This window comes from Dermochelys coriacea, chromosome 18, assembly GCF_009764565.3.
Source record: "Dermochelys coriacea isolate rDerCor1 chromosome 18, rDerCor1.pri.v4, whole genome shotgun sequence".
Classification (NCBI taxonomy): Eukaryota; Metazoa; Chordata; order Testudines; family Dermochelyidae; genus Dermochelys; species Dermochelys coriacea.
The window spans coordinates 5,961,047-5,983,441 of record NC_050085.1 but is presented as its reverse complement, the minus strand read 5'-3'; the positions used below and the strand labels follow the sequence as shown (position 1 = coordinate 5,983,441).

Sequence of the window (22,395 nt, the reverse complement as noted above, 5' to 3'; positions counted from 1 at the left end):
GGGAGTTTGAAGTGCCAGGTTGGGGGAGGAATGTACTGGTCTTGGATTGGAAATGTGCGTGTGTCTGTTGGCCTGTCCCATTAATAATACCGGAGGGGAGGCTGGGCAGGCACGGAGGGGAAATCTCCCCCGTCTTGCCTTCTGTGAGCCGGGACTGATGGGAGCAGGAGTTGAGGCTGCAGAGCTGCCCGGATCTCTGCAGTGAAGGGGAGATCTGCGTCTGGACGGGGGAGGTTAACACCGAAAGCTAAACCTACCCCAGGCCTCAGAAAGTCCAGCCCTGTCCCCACATCCCGGCTGGTCTCCACGCTTACGTCGTGGCTCTCAGTTACTTTTAGAAAGGAAGCCCCCAACACCACCCCCTCCTGGAAACATCCAACCCCATCAACGTGCCTTGGGGGGCCAGCGTTGGAGGCTGTGCATACCCACGGTAGTGCCCCACACTGCCTCCTTCCCCCTAACTGCAACGCCACCTCCCAGCGTCCTGGTTGTTAGGCCGTCCGAGGAGCTATCCCCGGGCTCTGCAGACCCACTGGTCACCGTCTCCTTTCGCAGTCCTTCCTGTGTTTCCTCCATCACTTTGCATCTCCTGCTTTCTCCTGGATCACAGGGGGTCAGGCCGGGCTCCGGGGAGGCTCCGCGAGAGCGGGATGCGTTGCCCGCTGCACGTTCAGGGCCATGAATGGTTGTTACCCCCATGAGTGTCCGCATTGCCTAACCTGTGCCTTGCTCTCCCCTCGCAGCCTGCCCTGCTGGGTTCTTCAAGCCGGACATCTCTGGTGATGCCTGCTCCATGTGTCCCCTGCACACGCTCTCCTCTCCTGAAGGTTCCACCGAGTGTCCATGTGAGGAAGGCTATTTCCGGGCGGCAGATGATCCAGTGTCTTTTCCCTGCACCCGTAAGTATGAGACCCTGCTGTGGTGACAAACCTCCGCTGTTTTCACCCGCGTTCCCACCCCAGCTGCCCCTGGGACAAGTCAGAGCCTACTCCATTTTCCCAACCTGTAATAGTAACCCTCAGCTAATCTAGACTAGTACTGACCCCTGAGGATCTCAGGGTGCTTTGTGAGCATTAGTGCTTTCAGCGTGGGAGGTAAGTAAGGGCTCCTCCTTGTTTTATAAGTGGAGAAACTGAGGCACAGAGCGGTCAAGTGACTTGCCCGTTGTCACACAGTGAGCCAGTGGCAGAGCTGGGACTAGAACCCAGGAGTCCTGCCTCCCAGTCCCCAGCTCTGAGAACCAGACCCGCAACTCTCTCCAGTAGCCCACATAAAGCTCCTCCCCCTCATCCTTATGAGGCTGTGAATTGTCAGGCTGGCTATGAGACAGCCCAGTCTAGACCCTTGGATCACCTCAGCCCAGTGAGCGCCACCCCCTGAGAGCTGGGATGAACTCAGTCTCATTGCCCGCCATGGGAACACCTCAAATGACAGGAAGTCTTGCCCCTCATGCCCAGAGAAACATCCCGCGCCTTTGGGGGCGGCACTTCTGGGAGTGACATCATTCAAATAGTGAATATACTGGTGGGGGCAGCCATGGGGGATGGATCTGGCTGCTGTTCCCCAGGGCTGGGGATGGGGCATATCGGTTGGGTCTCCCTCCTCCAGTTCCAGAAGCTCCAAGCTTGTCAGTCCAGCTCCTCTCTGCTCTGGGAGCCATGTGCTCTCTTTACCCTGCCCCCAAAAGGAAATGCTCTTGGCACCATCACCTATGGCACCATGACCTTTCCCCTCCCCCATCCAGGTCCCCCTTCCGCCCCCCACAACGTCATGGCCATCGGCTTGGGTGCTAAGGTGCAGCTGCGCTGGTCCCCGCCCCACGACACGGGGGGCCGTAAGGATGTCACCTACAGTGTCACTTGTGAGCAGTGCTCACCGGAGTCGAGGGACTGTCGGCCCTGTGACAACAGCATCCGTTACTCGGACCAGCCCCAGGGGCTGACCAGGACATCTCTAACTGTCAGCGACCTGGAGCCACATGTTAATTACACCTTCACCGTGGAGGCCAGGAACGGGGTGTCTGCCTACGGCACCAGCCACAGCTATGGCACTGCGAGCATCAGCGTCAACCAGACAGGTAAGGGGCGGTCAGGATGTATAACTGGTGGGCTTGTATCAACATGCCTGTTACATTCGGTTGGGGAGGTGGGATTTATATACAGATGAGGGATAGCTCAGTGGTTTGAGCATTGGCCTGTTAAACCCAGGTTGTGAGTTCAATCATTGAGGGGGCCATTTGGGGATCTGGGGCAAAAATTGGAGATTGGTCCTGCTTTGAGCAGGGGGTTGGACTAGATGACCTCCTGAGGTCCCTTCCAACCCTGAGATTCTATGATCTTATGAGGGAGGTGCACTGGTTAACGTGGGAAAGCCATGAACGCCAGGTATGGGGTTTGATGGGGCTCGGAAGGCATCAGAGAAGGGGTGAGATTGGGTGCGGTAAAGCAGCTGAAGTCACCTGTGCAGCAGAGGAGACCATCCGCTGGCAAGTATGGTAAAGCAGAAGGACTCGTGCATAGTTAGAAGGACTCGTACATAGCCATGCCTGTGTAGGGGCAGCTCTACCAAAGCCTCGGGGGCTGCTGGGCCCGGCATCCCTCCACCCAATGATTGAGGTAATGGCTTGACGCCTCGTAGCACCCACCTGACTGTTGCCTTCTTCTCCATTGGCCAGAGCCTCCCCGGGTGACATCGGTGAATTTGGACAGCCAGACTGAAACCAGCCTGAGCATCTCCTGGACCGTCCAGCCCCGGCAGCAGAGCCGCGTCTGGAAGTATGAGGTCACCTACAGCAAGAAGGTAGCGCTGGCCGTTCACTTTCCGAGCTAGTCACGCCCTCTGGGCTTAGAGGACCGGGAGGGAAAGGAGGGGGGCCCACAGCTTCCTAGTGGATCTGCCCATAGAGCCAGTTGGAAGGGAAGGTCCTGGCTCGGATGCACAAGTCACAGCATGAATCAAGCTGTTGGAGTGGCCCCCAGGAATACTCAGAGGGACATCAGGTCACTGGGGGTGCCTGGTGGTGAAGCCAGATTGTCCTTACTGGCTTGGCCTCAGCCACTGATCCTTGAGCCAGGCTGATGCTGTCACTGGCTTGCCCCTCTCCCATCCCTGGCTGCCAGCAGGGCCCAGTCTGCACATGCTGGGCTCTGGGGCACTGCCTGGTCCCGCAAGACTGCTGATCTTTGTGGTGGGGGTTGTGTGTTTTGCTTTCTGAAGATGGATGAGAACAGCTACTCGGTCCTGCGCTCTGAAGGGAACTCGGTGACCCTCTCCAAGCTCGCACCGGGCACCAAGTACTTGGTGCGGGTCCAGGCCCTGACACAAGAAGGCCAGGGGACCTACAGCATGGAGTATGAGTTTGAGACGCGTGCTGAGGGTGAGTATGTGAGGGAGAGGCAGATCGCACTGTTACTACCTCCATTTCCCCAGATGGGGAAACTGAGGCACAGGGAAGAGAAGTGACTTGCCCCTGGCCACGCGGCAAGTCAATGGCAGAGTCTATGGGACTAGAACTCAGGTATCCTGTCTCTGAGTTCCCAGCTCTGATCACTTGCCACATGCGGCTTCCAACTCTGCCTCTCCTTGTGCCCCACCTTTGAAACGTACCGACACTCAGTGCAGGACAGAGATCAGAATGAAGGGACTCAAGAGCAACAGAGGGAGCGAGTGCTCACTCTGCCTGGACATTGCTAAATCTCAGTTGCAGAGGGACTCCTCTCCCGCCACCCGCCACCCTTGGAGAGGCCTGGGCAGAGCCCACCCAGTAAGGAACCATGCTGGGAGTGTACGGTTAGTTTCTCCGTGGCTTCCTTCACAGTCTTTCCTTCCTCCTGCAGGCTCCGAGGGCATGAACACGGCAGCCGTGGTCGGCGGCTCTATCTCCGGGATCGTTTTGATACTGGCCTTGGTAGCTGTTGTCCTCTACCTTCACCGAAGGTATTTGCATTTCCCCCCCTTTGTCATTAGGGCGTCCATAGCCCAGGAGTGGCTGCCTGTCCCTTCCCCATTGGACCTGCATTCCCTCACAGACACTGCACCCACTGGTCTGGAGGTGCGGAGGGGGCAGTATTGGGGGCAGCTAACCTGTGCCTTGCTGCCAGCCCAGGCGTCTGTTATCACGTGATTCCCCGCTGCTGACCTGGCATCATCTGCTGAGACGTACAGGGGCAGGGTTGGGTCCAGCTTAGGCTGTGTAAGAGCAACCGAAATGTTTGCTTAAGGAACTGACTTTTTGCAACCCAGACATCATGGCAGGAGAGCCTGGATGTGAAACTGACCAGAGACAGAAGTGAAACAGACTAATCTGTTCACACTAGGCCCTCAGGTCCTTACTCACTGGTTACCCAGCCTGGGTGTCACTGGGAGCTTTGCCCAAGGAAGGACTGAGTGCAGGACTCCCCAGGATCTGGTCCCATATTAAGAGTCAGGGCAGGTGGCTGGATCTATCTGGGGTCTCTTCAAGACACCAAAGGAGGATGTGGGGGAGATGAGCTTGTCTGGTATTTTCTGTCATGGGGGGCTGCTGGTCATCTGATTCAGGATGCAGTGGGGAACATCTCCAGGCCTAACCCTCCTTGTTGTTGTAGGAGAAGGCGCTCACGGGCCCGTCAGTCGTCCGAGGATGTTTATTTCTCCAAGTCTGGTGAGTGAGAGACGCCAGCGGGAGCTGGGTCGGACCCACGCCATGGAGTCTGTTCCCAGGGGGCTGGCAGGGATCATGTGCCCCTTAGAGACAAATGTGGCAGATTCCAGCTCTGTGCTCAGCTAGCTCCACCGGCTGGGGCAGGGAGGGTGGAGACAGGGCCCCTGCACCCCATGGAGGCAGGGACCATGCTTACCCCGCAAGGCGGTGAGCAGACCCAGCGCAGTCCCTATGTCTTTCCTCACCTGCCCATGCAGGGGCTGGGCAGAATGTGGCCCTACAAGCCCCGGCCCCCTGTGAGAGACCTGCTGGCCCCACAGCCTGCTGCTGAAGAAAGGCCCAAGCGTGAGTCCCAGGTGGTGGCCATGCGGGGTGTAGCTCGGCTGCACGGTCTGTGCTATGGCCTCTGGAGCCACCTCGAGAGCGGGGCCCTTGGAGCCCTGGGGCTACAGCCAATCCCATGAGTGAACAGGAACCCAGAGTGTGACCCATAAGTATATGTGCAGGCTCAAGGGAGACTCCACCCCCTGCTGCCAGCCTGACATCGGCGGAGCCCCTGCCTACAGCAGGGGGAGGAAACAGGTGTTGGGTTGAGGAGGCCAGGGCGGCTGGGCTTCAAATGGCCATGAGTTGAACTGTACTTTCGGTAGGATGAGATCTCTCTGGGGTCCTGAGCCCCAGCCTCATGCCTGCTTCCATGTGTCCCCTTCCTCCCTCCCTCTGCCCCACAGAACAGCTGAAGCCCCTGAAGACCTATGTGGACCCCCACACCTATGAAGACCCCAACCAAGCAGTGCTGAAATTTACAACCGAGATTCACCCCTCGTGCATCACCCGGCAGAAGGTGATCGGTGCAGGTAGGTCACTCCCTCTTCCTGCTGCGAGCGGCTGGTGCAGGTGGGGCCCGCCTTCCTCAAGCAGGCTGTGATTGGTGTAGGAGGCATACGGCCTCCTGGTGCAGCCAGTAGTTGAAGGGGTTTTCCCACCATAGAAGAGGCAGACGGGCATTTCCTTTGTGTCGCCCAGCAGTGGACATGCCCAGGTCTGCAGTAGCCTCAGGAAGATCACCCTCTTCCTCCTTTCCTCCTGCCAGGCGAATTCGGGGAAGTTTACAAGGGGACACTGAAACACGGGAAGAAGGACGTCCCGGTGGCAATCAAGACCCTGAAGGTTGGCTACACGGAGAAGCAGCGCATCGACTTCCTGAGCGAGGCCAGTATCATGGGCCAGTTCTGCCATCACAACATCATCCGGCTGGAGGGCGTCGTCTCCAAGTGTAAGCACCCCCCCATCCCGTACACCCCCCATGGCCCTTTCTCACCTGAGGGATCCCTGGGTGACAGCCAGTAGTTTTCCTGCCAAGAGCACTAATTTAGCTGCAAAAATGGCAAGGTTTGTGCTGGGGCGACTCGGGGAAAGTCGCTGTTCTGAAACCCAGCTTCAAAAAATCCCCTCGCCCCTCATTGCCGGACTTTGAGCAGGATCATTCCTACCGAAAGGTATCTGAATCCTGGGGTTGCACCAGAACAGCTGCTTGAAGCAGAATGTGGCGACTGACTTGGCTACTAGCCACACTACAGTGGACCCCTCCCACAAGCATGACCCTTTTCCAGTCATGTTCCCTGCCATGTGTCCATCAGCGCAGATGACGCCCACGCTCAGCGGAATCTTGATCACCTTTTCTGGGCTTGTTCTCCTGGGAGGCTGATCCAGCCACCTCTCCACCCCATGACCAGCACCCGGCTCCCCTTCCTGCTCTGCGTACACAAATGCCCACGGGCTGTCACCAGGCGGTGCTGGGGCCTGGGAGAGGGAGCTCTGCCAGGACTTCTCATGATTTACCCTTCTCTTTTCAGACAAACCTTTCATGATCATCACTGAGTACATGGAGAATGGAGCCCTGGACAAGTTCCTGCGGGTAGGTGTTGAGGTTCCTCACTCATGAACAGAGAGTGGAGAAGCACAATTCAGTCCTAGCCAGGCCCACCCATTTTTAAAGGGATGCTGTCGAGAACTGAAGGCCACACCCTCGGATTTCTGTTTTGTCCGATAACAAGGAAGAGAATCACCAAGATTTAACAGTCAGGGTGAACTTCTGCCTTAGTTATTTGCTTTTTCAGTTCCACTGAAATAGGTGTAAGCATGTGGGCTGATGAGAGTCTACGAAATTCTCCCCTACAGCCTTTGCATCCCGGGCATCTCCACCCTGGGCTAGTGCATTCCAGATGGGAAGTGCAACCGATGAAACTGAGCAGCCCATGTCCCATGTCTGGAGCTGAGCAAAATGCGAAATTAAACGAGCTGCATCAGTGATGCAAAGTCCACTGGGTTGTCAGAATGCTCCTGATCCGAATCACGTGAGCGGGAATTGGCTCCTTAAATGTCTCCTTTTTTTACCACCACTTAATAAGAAAAAGAGCCGGACTGTCTAACCCAGTGCTCTTCAATATTTTTTTGCTCAGCAACCCACAAACCACCATATCCCACAATCCTTTGCAGGTGCAGCAAGAGGACAGTCAAGCCCGTAGATTTACATGAAGAGTGCTGTAGGGGAGCCAAGCCCATAACTCCTGAGGTTCCACATGGGATTAAAGACCCTTCGAGCGGTTCCTTTGGGTTTGGATTCGTGTCCCCCCATTGTTCTGTGCACTGATGGGCAGCCACCCTCCACCTCAGAGGTGGCTGCATTCTGGCTGCATGGCATAGATATAGTTTGTGGCATGCTCTGGGTTCAAGGAGCCATGTAAATGCGATATGGTGATAGGAGCACAGTGCGTGCGGGGAAAGCAGTCGGCTTAACCCCCTGCCGTCCTGAGCACATCTCTTCTTATAATGCAGGAGAAGGACGGTGAGTTCTGCATGATCCAGCTAGTGGGCATGCTGCGGGGCATCGCTGCGGGCATGAAGTACCTGGCCAGCATGAACTATGTGCACCGGGACCTGGCTGCCCGCAACATCCTCGTCAACAGCCAGCTGGTCTGCAAGGTGTCTGACTTTGGCCTGTCCCGCGTCCTAGAGGATGATCCTGAGGCCACGTACACCACCAGTGTAAGTGCTGTCGGCTGCACTACCCTGCTCCCCTGGGGTCATCGGGTGTCTTCTGTGGTGGGGAGACTGAGTCCCCCTGCTATTCTGGGGCATAAGACCCCCAACATCTCTGGCTACATAGCTCTGCCAAAGCCCCTCAATCCCTGCCCACAGCCCCTCCTGTTATTCCAGGCCTGCTCCCTGATTTAGGTCCACTGATACCCCTGTATCCCAACCTGCAGCCCCTCCTGCTAATCTAATCTTCAGACCCCCCCAGCCAGTTCCCCTGATACAGCCCTTGCTTAGGCTTGCAAGAGAGTGGGAGAGAGGATGGGTAACACCAGACAGGATCCAAGACTTGGCAGCCACAGTAAATCAGAACTCAAATATAAGGTTCCCTTCGAGCAGGGGCAGACACAGCGGGATTGATGATGGGACACAGGGGCACAAAGTGAGGTTGGAGCCAGCACTGTCGTGGCAGATCCAGGCCTGACTGTTCCTGGTGCTAGCGGGAGTTTGGAGAACGCCCCCACTGCTCCCACTGCCCTTACAGTGCTCCCCTTGGCCAAGAGGAGTTTATTGTGTCTCTCCCAGGGAACAAGCCCCAGCTGGTGGACAAGGGGAATGTAGATGACTCCTTCCTTCCCCCCCCCCGGGGCGTGGGGCTGATCCAACCCCATTCTCGGGATGGGGAAGGGCAGTAGAAGAGTCCCCAAGATCATGATGGGAGCCCCCCCTGGAAATCTGCTCCCTCAGCCATGGTGGGTGGACACACCCCTGGGCTGGGGGCAGCTGAGCTCCTTCCGGCATGGAGGGACTACAGCCAGGGACTGTGCCTGCCCCTCTTTGTTGGCGTAGGACCTACACTAAGTGGGCATGTTGGCTGGGGCTGATGAGATGTCAGAAAAACTCTTTCCCCCCCACACCCAGCAAGAAGCACGTTTCTGCCCGCACTAGAATCCTGCAGCGCATCAGTTACAGTCAGTCCCTGTGGGGCTGCGTGGCCATGAGAGCCCGCCTGGCTCCTCGAGCCTGAGCCCAGCTTGGTCTGGGCCCTGCTGGTGCTGCCCCTTGCGTAGCCCCGTCTGGATCCAGCAAGCTTTGGCATGCCCAGTGGGCACAGGAGGAAGCCCTGTGGGTCGCATCCTCCCTTGGTATCAGCCAGGGACAGAGCAGGCAGGCAGCAGTGTCAATCCCTGGGCTGTGTGGTTCTCGCAGGGCGGCAAGATCCCCATACGCTGGACGGCCCCGGAAGCCATCTCCTACCGGAAGTTCACCTCGGCCAGCGACGTGTGGAGCTACGGCATCGTCATGTGGGAGGTGATGTCCTACGGCGAGCGGCCCTACTGGGAGCTCTCCAACCATGAGGTGAGCGCAGCCGGTGGGGGACGGGGGCAGAGCCGGCCTGTCTGTCTGAATGGCCCTGATGGGGATGGATGGCCAGGCTACCGCTGGGAATGGCCGCTGCATGTCCATAGAGTGGGGATCCGGCCCCATGCACCGGCTATTCGCTGTGCCCACTGCCCTGGCACTGACAACGCAATGGTCGGCGTCTGGGGGGAGGATAAAACTATCTGTCTGTCCATCTCTCTCCACCCATCCATCACCCTTCTTGAAGGGCTTGGGTATCCGAGAGGCCTGGATGGAGGCACCGGGAAGGGGCTAGGGACCAGACTCCAGCCTGGCTTGTTTGTGAAACGCTGCCCCGTCTGATGGTCCTTTGTGGCCCATGTGAAATGCACTGGGGGGTCCAGACTTCCGGGGACAGATGCCCACAGGACAAAGCCCACCGCTGTGGCCGGCAATCGCAGCTGCAGGGCCAGGGAGTGAATGGGCCATGAAGACCGAGCTCCTCTTTTGGGCCGAGCAGGGGACACATCACAGGGCAGTGCGGGGGAAGCCTGCACTGCTGTTAGCCTGGCAGCGCTGTGGTGCTGGCTCCTTGGGCATCTGGAATGGGTGTGGTTAACACGGCAAGGGGCTTTCCTGAGCCTCCACGACGGGCAGCATGAGGCCTCCCCTTACACAGCAGAGCCCCCGGGCTGTGCCATTGCAGCCAGCCTGGTTTATGCTCCAGGCACAGCTTGGGTTGCTTGGCGGGTGATGAACGAGGCGCTCTGACCCCCTGTGGGGCTCTCTGGGATGGTCTGAGCCATGTGTCCATTCTCAAAGCAAGAGACAAGGAGACATTCCTTGTTCAGCCAGGGATATATGGGAGAGCTCCCCGCCTGCCTGCCCCACATGCCTCCAGGCAGCTCTCCGCAGCACCGGGCTGGGAGGCCAGCCCCTTGACTGCAACGAATGGCACAGAGCTAGCTGCGTTCGCCTTGCCAGCACATGAGAGGTGAGTGCCTCTGATATGCAGGCCACGTCTCTCACCCTCCATCCACCTTCCCTTGGTAGGTCATGAAAGCCATCAACGAAGGCTTCCGGCTCCCCGCCCCCATGGAGTGCCCTTCTGCCATCTACCAGCTGATGATGCAGTGCTGGCAGCAGGAGAGGAGCCGCCGGCCCAAGTTCAATGACATCGTCAGCATCCTTGACAAACTCATCCGGGCCCCCGAGTCACTCAAGACCTTGGCGGACTTCGACCCCCGGTAGGCAGCTGGCCACCAGTCCTCTCCACATGTCCGGAGCCCACCCGCCAGAGATTCCCCTGGGTGGAGGGTGGGATTCGCAAACCCAGGGCAGCAGGAGGCAGCTGGTCCGAGCCACCTCTGCTTCCTGATGACAAGACACCGTCGAATAAGGGCCTGGCAGCAGGGACTGAGGCCGGGCTGGTCCCAGAGGAGGCAGGGTAGCTGGCCAGGCAACGCGGGTTATAGGAGAGGGTGTTTCTGCAGGGCTCTGGCCTGCAGAGGGTGGGAACCGCAAGAGGAGCTGTGAAAGCAAGAGAGGGCTGGGTGCAGCGCCAGCGTCCCTGAGCACTTTGTGGCACTGGCAGGAGGCTGCTGCAGGAAGGTGAAGACCTGGGCTCCTCGGGGTCGGGGAATTCCAGGTGGTGCTAATGGGATGGGCTGCCAACTGTCTGGTGCCCGGGAGCAGGGCTCGGACCAAGTGTAGGGGATGCAGGGCCGAACCCAGTCCTTGAGCCAACAGGGCCGTGACAGGGCTGAACTTGATGCAGGCCCATGGGGCAGCAGATGTGGGATGCGTGGAGCACAGGCTGCTGGGGATGGGAACCCTCCCACTGCAGCGTGCAGGCAGCCAGGGCTCTCCCATGGCTTCTGTCCCACATCGCGCCCCCCCAGGGATCCCCTTGAAGCCAAGCTCCTGTGAAAGCTGTGAAGCGGCTGGGCCCAGCGAGCCCCCACCAGACTAACAATGAGCAGTAGTTAAAAAGCATTTAGTACTGACCCAGCCCTTTACAGACGTGATGCAATTAAGCCTCCCAGCTGCCCTGCCCCATGGAGCGGGGATTTGTTGCCCCCACCTTCCTCTGACAGATGGGGAAACTGAGGCACGGCTCAAGCTCTTTCCAAGGTCACCCAGCAAGCCGGTCGCAGTGCTGGGTTGGAATGTCGGGGATCCTGGCTCCCGGCCCTGTGCTCAGTCCATTAGCACATGACGTCCGCTCTCCAGCCCTGACACGTCTGTAGCTCAGCACCTCCTCCCATGGGGTTTGATGCCTTTGAGATGAAAGGGAGGCATGGCGGGGGCGTGGAAGCATGCCCCTACCTTGAGGATGGGAGGTGTGAATCTCCCTGCAGTTCAGGGGATGGGGGTGCTTTACCCATATGGCTCATAGAGGAAGGAGAAATGACCTGTCGAGTACCTGCCCCCATGTCTTGCCCCCCTTGGTCTAACTGTCCCGGGTGTTGGGCAGAGGAGATGGGACGCTAACGTCTGGGGGCTTTGTGTCCTTGCAGGGTGTCCATCCGCCTGCCCAGTACCAGCGGCTCGGAGGGCCTTCCCTTCAGGACTGTCTCCGAGTGGCTGGACTCCATCAAAATGAACCAGTACACGGAGAATTTCCTATCATGCGGCTACAACGCCATCGAGAAAGTGGTGCAGATGAGCAACGAGTGAGTCACACTCCCCCCTCCACTGCCTTTGTCTCACGTCTCTCTGAGGGCTTCCAGGGCAGGGCCCTGTGCGGATCTGACCCAGTCCTTCACTGCGGGCAGGCTCTGGCTCCGCAGGCAGATGCGTGCACCAGCTTCCCACACTGGCTGCTTCATGTCTTGCCAGGGCAAGCGGGTCCTGGGCATTCCAGCACTGGCCAGTTTAGATGGGCTGCAGCAGGCACCGACCGCGAGCCGGATTGTCTCTGCCTGTGGCACTCGGAAAGGAGCCAGATCACCTGGCTCTTAAAGCCCCGTCGGTCTGATCCTTGCCAGCCACCGGGACTGAGCCCTGGGTGTGGGGGAGAGAGCTCTGATCCGGGGGCAACACTGGGCCTGGCACCAGAGTCCCCCTTGTGCTGGTACGTTGGGCCATCAGGCTGATGCCCTCTGAGCTGCTCTTCTTAGCTCCAGGGCCGAGCTGTCCCTGTTCCCCTGGTGGAACTTCTGGTTCCCTGCCAGTGTCGTTCTCCTGCCCTTGTCACCATCTGGCATTACCTCCCCCACCCGTACCTGCTTTCTGCCCAAGGAGGGCAGAATCCCATCAGCTGTCCCTGAGAGACAGCGGGGGAAACCTGCTAGCTCCCCACCCCCCGGAGTTTCACCTTTCTCCAGCGCTCCCAGCTCCAGCTGGCCCCAGAAGAGGGGGGCCGGCCCGGAGAGCTGAGCCCAGAGCTGCTGTGTGCAGTGCACTTTGCTAACCACTGCCCCCTCCCCCCTCTGCATCGCCCCCCTCTCCAGCTGGGCCAGGGGCCGACGCGGGGAAATGGAGCCCCACCCCCACCCCTTCGGGTTCTCTCTTTCCTTGGAGCTGGTGGTCTGGGCTCAGTTTTGTCCCTCTGCCTTCCCTGCTCCCAACCCCCACAGTGGTTCCTGGCAGAGCCACTGGAAGCTGCGTCCTTCTCCGTGCTGGGACCCTGCTCAGAGTCACCCAGGAGGGAGAAGCGCTGTCATCTCCCCCTGCTTCCCCCCAGGCACTCTTGGAAGGAGGGGAGGGACCCTCTTTTCCTTCCCTCCCCGCTCCAAATCCTCATCCCCCAGGAAATAGCTACACCCCAAGCCCTGTAGATTAAATATAGCCTGTGTGAACAGCAGGGCTGGCTGGCTGCTGGACCAGGCTGGGAATGGTTTCTGTATGCCCCAGGGACAGGGATGGGGGGGAGCACCCGGGGATAGCTGCAGAACATCACGTTCCCTAAACAAAGCTGGCTCAGCTTGGCCCAAGGGGATTCTCCACTGCCGCCCAGCCTGCAGGGGAGGCAGTGTGGCCTAGTGGCTTGGGCACTAGATTAGCACTCAGAAGACCTGGGCTCTATTCCCAGTTCTGCCACCAGCCTGCTGGGCAGGTCATCCCTCACCTCCATGCCTCAGTTTCCCTTTCTACCCTAAGCTGTTCAGGACAAGGGCTGAGTCTGGGGCTGGATTTCTGTTGGGGCCTCCTGGTGTTCCTGGGCTGCCAGCAAGGCTGGGGGAGTTTACCCATCTTCTGGAGCTGGCTGTTTCCAAGGCTGGAAGGCAGACTAGCTGGACGGCTGGCCTTTTCCTCTATATCTGTAGGGAGACAGCATTGTCTAGTGGCTAGAGCATAGCACTGGGCAGGGGGCATGTTGGATCTGGTTCCTGGCTCCACCATGCCTGTGACCTTTGGCAAAGCCACGCCTGACCACCTGGGTTCCCCAATGTTGACAAAGCTCCCTTTGTGAAGGGCCTGGAGACATGCTGCAGAGCCCAACGAGACTAATTGCCCTTGTTAATTACCTGTGGAGGTGTGTGGAGCTGCTTGTTTTCTCCGCTGGCCTTGCCTTAGCCCACAAGGTGGCTCAGCGATGTCTCAAGAGGTGCTGCCGATCTGAGCACGCACCCTGTAATTAACTGGCTTTACAGGGAAACAAGGGAGAGGCTCATTAACAGACAGGCTGGTCTGCCCTCCCCTTATTGTTCAAGCGCTGGGGCTGCCAAAAGGAAGCAGTGTCAGGACAGGGCATGAGAAAGATTCTCCCAGCTCCAGCTGGGAACACGGGGCCTTCCCCAGAGCCCACTGGAGCCTGGGAGTCTTTCCTTTGGCTTCACTAGCTTTGGATCGGGCCATCGGCAGTTGTCCACAGGGAAGGATCAGGCTGGGTTGGGGGGGAAGGAGAAGATGAGAGAGGAACGGGGACAAAGAAAGGGTAGGGGGAGATCATGACAAGGCAGGAGAGGACACCAGTCCTTAGTGGTGGTCACAAGAGGTGCAGGTGGCTCCTTGGTCCTGAAGCCAGTTCAACACCATCAGCTGCATAGTTTAGGACAGCCTTAAGGCTGCTCTCAGCTCTGCCAGCTGGCTGTGACCCTGGGGGGCTAATGCACCAGACAGGGATGGCAGGGGCACAGCCGCACTCCAACCACGCCCCCTTTCCCTGGCCATGCCCCACACGCTCGGGCTGCTAGGCCAACTTTCATGGCCACTTGTTAAATGTGGGATGAGTCCTTCTCCCTTTGGGGATAGCAGGTCAAACCAGCCCGGACCGGAAGGCCGGCCCTCGCCCGCTCCTGGCATTCACGCATCATGGGAGTGGCTGGGCCTGGCTGACATTCCCCTTGCCTTTTTGTTCCCCAGTGACATTAAGAAAATTGGGGTGCGCCTGCCGGGTCACCAGAAACGCATCGCTTACAGCCTGCTGGGGCTGAAGGAGCAGGTGAGCACGGTTGGCATCCCTATCTGAGCAGAAGCCAGCCCCAGCCCTGGCTGCCTCGTCACCTGCGTGGAGAAGGAATCACTACGGGAGAGAAAGCGACACTTGGCGGCTCTGCAAACTGGGAAATACTTGAAGTGGAGAATTGAAGTGCGCTTGGCATCGTTCCCTAGCCAAGAGCCTCTGAGAACACTGACCTCCTGGATGGCAGTGCCCAGAGCAGAGTCAGCCAGTCTCTCATCCCATTAGTATTGGGTGATCTCTTCCGTACCTAGAAACTGCAACCGCTGCTTTGCAATGTTAGCCGGCTCCAGGGGGAGGCGCTAGGCCACAGCCTGTTCTGAAGGAACGCCCTCCTTGGGTTTGATCAGGGCACCAGCTGCCATCCTTGGAAAGCGTTCCAGCTGCCCTGCTGGCAGCCTTGTGGCTGGATGTCAGGCAGGTTCTGTGCTTGCTGAGGTGGTCCGTGGCGAACTCTTCCTCCACCTGCGGCTTACACAGAGCTGGCCAAAGCAGACCGGGGCTCCTCGGGCTTGTCTTTAGTTCCCTGCCGTGCTGACCCTCTCCTGACTGGCGGGAGTGTGTGGATTTTCCAGAACGACTTCCATTTCTAAGCAGAGAGTAGGCTGGGACTTTGCTGAGACAAAGCAACATTGATTTTTCCTTTGCTCTTTATAAGAGGATGAAGATTTCTAGTAAATAAAATGATAAAGTTTAAACTTCAAAACAACCAAGTTTCCAGGTGCAGGGAACCTGCATCTTGACCAGGCTCGATCTATTTCCTTGCTCATTTCCTTTCACCGGGCACCAAGATGCTGCTCCAGTGGGTTTGCTTTTTAAGCAACTGGCTGTATCAAGGACCTTTTGCTAAGTAGTTTTATTCTCCTGTCTGTGCCACAAGAGAAGGGCAGATGCCAGTGCCTTAAATTTGACATTGCTCTAGTAGCGAGTGAAACAGCTTTGCAGTTTGACAGTTGATAGCTGTGCCCAAGGTCATGTAACCATTTTCCTTCTCTCTATTTATTCTTCCACTCCGCCCCCACCCTGTGCTCCTTTATGTTTTCCTAGATGCCCTTTGATAGTCTGTCAGTGTTAACTTTTTTTTAATGTAATTTATTATATTTTTTTATATTTATTGATGGAAATCAGAGATTTTTGGCCCTTTCTCAAAATTGCTGTTCAGATTAAAACAGGCCAATGGAACTGAGTTTCCTCATGGGTTCCAGGAAAATTTGTTCTGTGATTTTAATAAAATGTGCAGGGTTTTTTTAAAATACTTTCCGTTGAGCGTGCAGTCTTGTGTGGTGCAGGGAACACACAGGGTTACTTTATTGCTTGCACAACATTTGGAGAATCGACACAGTAATACAGAATGACCCATTGCTTGAGTCATCAGCTGGGATTGACCCCACAGCCTCTAGATTCAATGCAGAGACCTTCACTGAGTCAGCTAATTTATTAAAGCATGTGACGTTCCCTTCAATGGGATGTAAATACTTGCTGATGTTAAGCATGTGTGTTAAGGGAGCTTTTCAAAGGCATAAACAGTCGTTATGTAACCAGCTCCCACTGAGCTGGATTTCTGGGTCCAGATGCAGGGACTAGGTAGGGTGCAGGGGATTCTGGGAAGGCGCGCTCGAGGGGAGCTAACCTGCGTCCACATTACAGAGCAGTCCCGTTAGTAGCTGATGAGTTGTGCTCACTCTGCTTTTGCCCTATACTCCCGCTCCGGCTGACCATCTCAAATTAACAGCAGCATCACACTTGCGCGCCAACTCAGGTAATGCTGCCATGTAGACAAGCTGACCTGCCCGGAGTGCATTGGGCATTGGAACCCAAGCCAGAAGCAGTCGCTGGGGGCTGCCCACTCTGGAAAGAGGGGCAGGGGGCACACACTGGAAGCTTTGGGCTTGTCGACACCCAAAAAGTGTCTCACTTGGATTGAACCTGGCTCGTTAAAGCAGTACAACCCCACTGATGTGGATGCAGTAGCACTGATAGAAAGGTGCTGATAACCAGTACAGCTAGTCCCAGATGGGGAGGAGAATAAGCTATACTGGTATAAAGTGCTTGTATGCTGTTTTAACTGCATTCACACAAGGAGTTGTACTGGTAGAAGTATCAGTAAAAATCAGCCCACCCCCTGCCCACGTGGTTCTACTAGGATAAAATCTCTGCATTGTCTCCACGGGGTGATTCACTTTATGGGGTGTGATTTCTAAAGCACACAGAGGGGTTGCGCATTAATTGGTCTGTGGAGCCCCTGCTGGTGTGCACTAAAGGTTCCTTGATGCGCTTTAATGCAGTGCTGTTTCACACTGCACTACGTTACAGTGTGTCAGCAGGGTCTACACCGCCCAGTTCATGCCCAGCGCGTTAGTGTGCTTTGGAAACCACGCCTGCGGAGCGCATTACCCCACCATGTAAACAAGCCCATTGCCGATGTGACCTCCCTCCTGGCTGCAGAAGCTTCTCCTGAGCTGTTGAGCTCCCCAGCAAGTCAAATCATCGCGCCAGCAGGTGCCAGGTTCAGTGTTTGCTGCCAGCTTAGCCAGGGGTCGTTGCATGTGTATTGGGGGCTCCAAGGGCTTCACTCAGCCCAGCTAGGTGGTCAGATACCTCCGAGGTGCGACTCCCATTGGAGATTCACTCTTCAGACCAAACGAGAAAAGGCCAGTACAGTTTGGGTTCTGGACAGAGGCCTGGTGGCATGGAGAATCCATTGTGCCCCCCTCTGCACGGCTCGGGTGAGGTCCCCCATGCAGCTCTGTACCCACAGTGGAGTTGCACCAGTGCCAGATTTTGCACCAGCACAAGATCTCCCCTTGCATGTCCAGCGCCGTGCAGAGAGGTATCTGTGGGTTGCTTGCTGTGTGGGAACGTGTCCGTGCTCGCAGTTGCAAACTCGTGCTGCTAGCTGCCGGAGCCAGTTCTTAGGCAAAGGAGATTTATTTGCATGGCCGAGCCCAGCTTAGTCAGCAGCATCCTCCTAAAATTGCAAAACTGCCTTGGAAGAATTGCGTTAGAGCCACAGCTTACAAATTGCTCCAGCCCAGCTCTGAAGCTGAATGCTCCTAAAGGAATAAGCCAGGCTTTGCACATGAGGACCTAGCCGAAAGTCTGTTCCCATAAGGACGACTCCCAAATGACAGGAACAAGATAAAACTGGAAAGGCAAAGGGCAGTGCTGGGGTCAGCACATGGGAAAGAGTTTTCTCCACACAGAGGCATATGCAGCCTCCCAGAGAGACTGTTTCTTTGCAGAGTTCTGGCAACGATTTGTGGCAAAGACTGACTAAGATGGCAGTAGTTTAATGGGGTCCATTTAATGGCAAATTAAACAGCAAAAAGAGACCAATCAATTAACCCGTAAGCTTCCAGGGCCACTCAACAGGAAGCAGTGTTTGCCTCTGGATTAAGACAGGGACTGGCAGTTGAGGCTGTGGAGTCCTAGTTCCAATTCAGGCCCCAATCCTCAAAGGTATTTGAGTCCATGGGAGTTAAGCACTTCCCTTGAGGATCAAGTCCTCTGCCACTGACCGTGGGCAAGTCACTTAATGGCTCTGTACGTCTGTCTTCCTTTCAAAGGGGCCTACCCTGTGGTTCTCCCCTAAGCTGATCCAGCTGAGCTGAGGCAAGCACAGTGGTTGCAAGCGGATGTGCTCTCTCCAAACCAATGTCTGCATGAAAGCGAACAGGAATGTAACCTCACTGTGCTTGCCAGCAGCTCTCAAGCGAGTGTCCCTTGGCCCAGAGGAGCTGCATATTTCACAAAGTCTCGGCCCTGATTTTTAAGCATAAGTAATTCCATTAGGCTCAGATTCCACCTTTAAATTGAAGCCCAGTTCAGAGATGGAAACCGAGTGATGTTGGCCTCAGTGCATCATTCCCTAGTGGTGATGTGTTGTGTCAAGCGCACTGGCATCACCCTGAACATCTTCCCTCTGCATCATGTCATGTTTTAAAACCCAACTGTCTCATCTAATCGTGGTCAGCAAAGCACCGTGAGGGATAAACGCTGGGTTCAAAATTCAATGATTGTTCCTATCTCTGGCTTCCGGGAGTCTGGGCCTCTCTGGAAACAGGGAGGGAGGTTAATGACAGATAAACATGGCCCTTTTTTGCTTCTTCAAAGCCAAGAAGAAATAAATCCATCAACTGTCCCAATCCTCCAAATAAAGCAGGGAGAGGGGAGAAAGCCCTTAAAGAAAGATGTTTAGATTGAAAGAAGAACCCAATCCACAGGCTGTTTTATAGATCCGCGGATGGTCAAATCAGAAGGGACCATCATGGTCATCTAGCTCAGCCTCCTGCATATGGAAAGACCCTCAACCGGCGATTCCTGTACGGAGCCTGGAGCAGCCAGTTGAGCTAGAGTGGATCCGGTGCTGATTTAAAGATGCCCCGTGACAGAGCTGCCACGGCCCGCCTAGGGCAATTAGCCCAGTGGTGAATTTCACTCAGTAGAAATTTGCACATCAGGTCTAGTCTGAATTCAACTCTCTGCCACTGGAGCTCGTTTTGTCCTTGTACCAGCGATGTTCCTTTGCCAGCCGAGTATGCTGGGATTTTAGCAATGACAGGGTGAAGCAGAAGAGACCAGCAAGCCATTGGAGAGGTTTTAGTTGGGGGCTGAAGGTGATGGCTAGTGGCGTTCTGTTGTTTACTTTGTTGGGCCTGTCCTGTAATAGGTGACTTCTGGGTACTCTTCTGGCTCTGTCAATCTGTTTCTTCACTTCAGCAGGTGGGTATTGTAGTTGTAGGAATGCATGATAGAGATCTTGTAGGTGTTTGTCTCTGTCTGAGGGGTTGGAGCAAATGCGGTTATATCGTAGCGCTTGGCTGTAGACAATGGATCGAGTGGTATGATCTGGATGAAAGCTAGAGGCATGTAGGTAGGAATAGTGGTCAGTAGGTTTCCGATATAGGGTGGTGTTTATGTGACCATTGCTTATTAGCACCGTAGTGTCCAGGAAGTGGATCTCTTGTGTGGACTGGTCCAGGCTGAGGTTAATGGTGGGATGGAAATTGTTGAAATCATGGTGGAATTCCTCAAGAGCTTCTTTTCCATGGGTCCAGATGATGAAGATGTCATCAATGTAGCGCAAAACCTCTCCAACGCATCATCAAGGATCTACAACCTATCCTGAAGGACGACCCATCACTCTCACAGATCTTGGGAGACAGACCAGTCCTTGCTTACAGACAGCCCTCCAATCTGAAGCAAATACTCACCAGCAACCACACACCACACAACAGAACCACTAACCCAGGAACCTATCCTTGCAACAAAGCCCGTTGCCAACTCTGTCCACATATCTATTCAGGGGATACCATCATAGGGCCTAATCACATCAGCCACACTATCAGAGGCTCGTTCACCTGCGCATCTACCAATGTGATATATGCCATCATGTGCCAGCAATGCCCCTCTGCCATGTACATTGGCCAAACTGGACAGTCTCTACGTAAAAGAATGAATGGACACAAATCAGACGTCAAGAATTATAACATTCAAAAACCAGTTGGAGAACACTTCAATCTCTCTGGTCACTCGATCACAGACCTAAGAGTGGCTATACTTCAACAAAAAAGCTTCAAAAACAGACTCCAACGAGAGACTGCTGAATTGGAATTAATTTGCAAACTGGATACAATTAACTTAGGCTTGAATAGAGACTGGGAATGGATGAGTCATTACACAAAGTAAAACTATTTCCCCATGGTATTTCTCTCTCCCACCCCCCCCCCCACTGTTCCTCTGATATTCTTAGGTTTCAGAGTAGCAGCCGTGTTAGTCTGTATTCTCAAAAAGAAAAGGAGTACTTGTGGCACCTTAGAGACTAACAAATTTATTAGAGCATAAGCTTTCGTGAGCTACAGCTCACTTCATCGGATGCATTTGGTGGAAAAAACAGAGTAGAGATTTATATACACACACACAGAGAACATGAAACAATGGGTTTATCATACACACTGTAAGGAGAGTGATCACTTAAGATAAGCCATCACCAACAGCAGGGGGGGGAAGGAGGAAAACCTTTCATGGTGACAAGCAGGTAGGCTAATTCCAGCAGTTAACAAGAATATCAGAGGAACAGGACAGAGCCAGAAGAGTACCCAGAAGTCACCTACTACAGGACAGGCCCAACAAAGAAAACAACAGAACGCCACTAGCCATCACCTTCAGCCCCCAACTAAAACCCCTCCAACGCATCATCAAGGATCTACAACCTATCCTGAAGGACGAGCCATCGCTCTCTCAGATCTTGGGAGATAGACCAGTCCTTGCTTACAGACAGCCCCCCAATCTGAAGCAAATACTCACCAGCAACCACACACCACACAACAGAACCACTAACCCAGGAACCTATCCTTGCAACAAAGCCCGTTGCCAACTCTGTCCACATATCTATTCAGGGGATACCATCATAGGGCCTAATCACATCAGCCACACTATCAGAGGCTCCTTCACCTGCGCATCTACCAATGTGATATATGCCATCATGTGCCAGCAATGCCCCTCTGCCATGTACATTGGCCAAACTGGACAGTCTCTACGTAAAAGAATGAATGGACACAAATCAGACGTCAAGAATTATAACATTCAAAAACCAGTTGGAGAACACTTCAATCTCTCTGGTCACTCGATCACAGACCTAAGAGTGGCTATACTTCAACAAAAAGCTTCAAAAACAGACTCCAACGAGAGACTGCTGAATTGGAATTAATTTGCAAACTGGATACAATTAACTTAGGCTTGAATAGAGACTGGGAATGGATGAGTCATTACACAAAGTAAAACTATTTCCCCATGGTATTTCTCCCTCCCACCCCACCCCCCACTGTTCCTCTGATATTCTTAGGTTTCAGAGTAGCAGCCGTGTTAGTCTGTATTCGCAAAAAGAAAAGGAGTACTTGTGGCACCTTAGAGACTAACAAATTTATTAGAGCATAAGCTTTCGTGAGCTACAGCTCACTTCATCGGATGCATCCGATGAAGTGAGCTGTAGCTCACGAAAGCTTATGCTCTAATAAATTTGTTAGTCTCTAAGGTGCCACAAGTACTCCTTTTCTTTTTCTGATATTCTTGTTAACTGCTGGAATTAGCCTACCTGCTTGTCACCATGAAAGGTTTTCCTCCTTCCCCCCCCTGCTGTTGGTGATGGCTTATCTTAAGTGATCACTCTCCTTACAGTGTGTATGATAAACCCATTGTTTCATGTTCTCTGTGTGTGTGTATATAAATCTCTACTCTGTTTTTTCCACCAAATGCATCCGATGAAGTGAGCTGTAGCTCACGAAAGCTTATGCTCTAATAAATTTGTTAGTCTCTAAGGTGCCACAAGTACTCCTTTTCTTTCTGATATTCTTGTTAACTGCTGGAATTAGCCTACCTTGCTTGTCACCATGAAAGGTTTTCCTCCTTTCCCCCCCCTGCTGCTGCTGATGGCTTATCTTAAGTGATCACTCTCCTTACAGTGTGTATGATAAACCCATTGTTTCATGTTCTCTGTGTGTGTGTATATAAATCTCTCCTCTGCTTTTTCCACCAAATGCATCCGATGAAGTGAGCTGTAGCTCACGAAAGCTTATGCTCTAATAAATTTGTTAGTCTCTAAGGTGCCACAAGTACTCCTTTTCTTTTTGCGAATACAGACTAACACGGCTGCTACTCTGAAAAATAATCAATCAAGGAGGTCTTACTCTCCTGCCCACCCTTCACAGTGGGGATTGCCCCCAACACCGCCCGCTCCAGAGGCCCAGCTCCCTGCTGGCTGAGCTAGAGGAGAGTCCGGTGTCTCTGTTCATAATACAGGGCCTAGGACACAGGAGAGCAGCTCTGCTTCCGAGCCGCTGCATTCCTGCCTCTCAGGTCAGCCCTTTGAGATGCTCCCAGCAAGCACGCGGCGGGCCTGAGCAGCTACCTTCCCGTCTGATGCCACTGCCTGAGGATGGGGCATTGGCCTTCTTTTGCCTTCCTGGCTGCT

The 22,395-nt window shown here is 54.8% G+C and overlaps 1 protein-coding gene across 2 annotated transcripts in view; it reads left to right on the top strand.

Moving 5' to 3' along the window:
• EPHA2 (EPH receptor A2) overlaps positions 1 to 15,132 on the top strand; it is a 36,768-nt gene extending 21,636 nt beyond the window's left edge. Inside the window, exons 4-17 of one of the 2 annotated variants that reach the window (XM_038376896.2) lie at positions 744 to 899; positions 1,745 to 2,077; positions 2,675 to 2,799; positions 3,217 to 3,376; positions 3,837 to 3,936; positions 4,587 to 4,642; positions 5,374 to 5,499; positions 5,736 to 5,918; positions 6,499 to 6,560; positions 7,481 to 7,690; positions 8,888 to 9,037; positions 10,073 to 10,266; positions 11,539 to 11,694; positions 14,330 to 15,132. In XM_038376896.2, the coding sequence (XP_038232824.1) occupies positions 744 to 899; positions 1,745 to 2,077; positions 2,675 to 2,799; positions 3,217 to 3,376; positions 3,837 to 3,936; positions 4,587 to 4,642; positions 5,374 to 5,499; positions 5,736 to 5,918; positions 6,499 to 6,560; positions 7,481 to 7,690; positions 8,888 to 9,037; positions 10,073 to 10,266; positions 11,539 to 11,694; positions 14,330 to 14,435 (2,117 nt within the window). In that variant the 3' untranslated portion in view covers positions 14,436 to 15,132. The remainder of the gene's footprint in view (positions 1 to 743; positions 900 to 1,744; positions 2,078 to 2,674; positions 2,800 to 3,216; positions 3,377 to 3,836; positions 3,937 to 4,586; positions 4,643 to 5,373; positions 5,500 to 5,735; positions 5,919 to 6,498; positions 6,561 to 7,480; positions 7,691 to 8,887; positions 9,038 to 10,072; positions 10,267 to 11,538; positions 11,695 to 14,329) is intronic. The other variant, XM_043499999.1, reaches the window with a different exon arrangement.
• Positions 15,133 to 22,395: the final 7,263 nt, after the last annotated feature.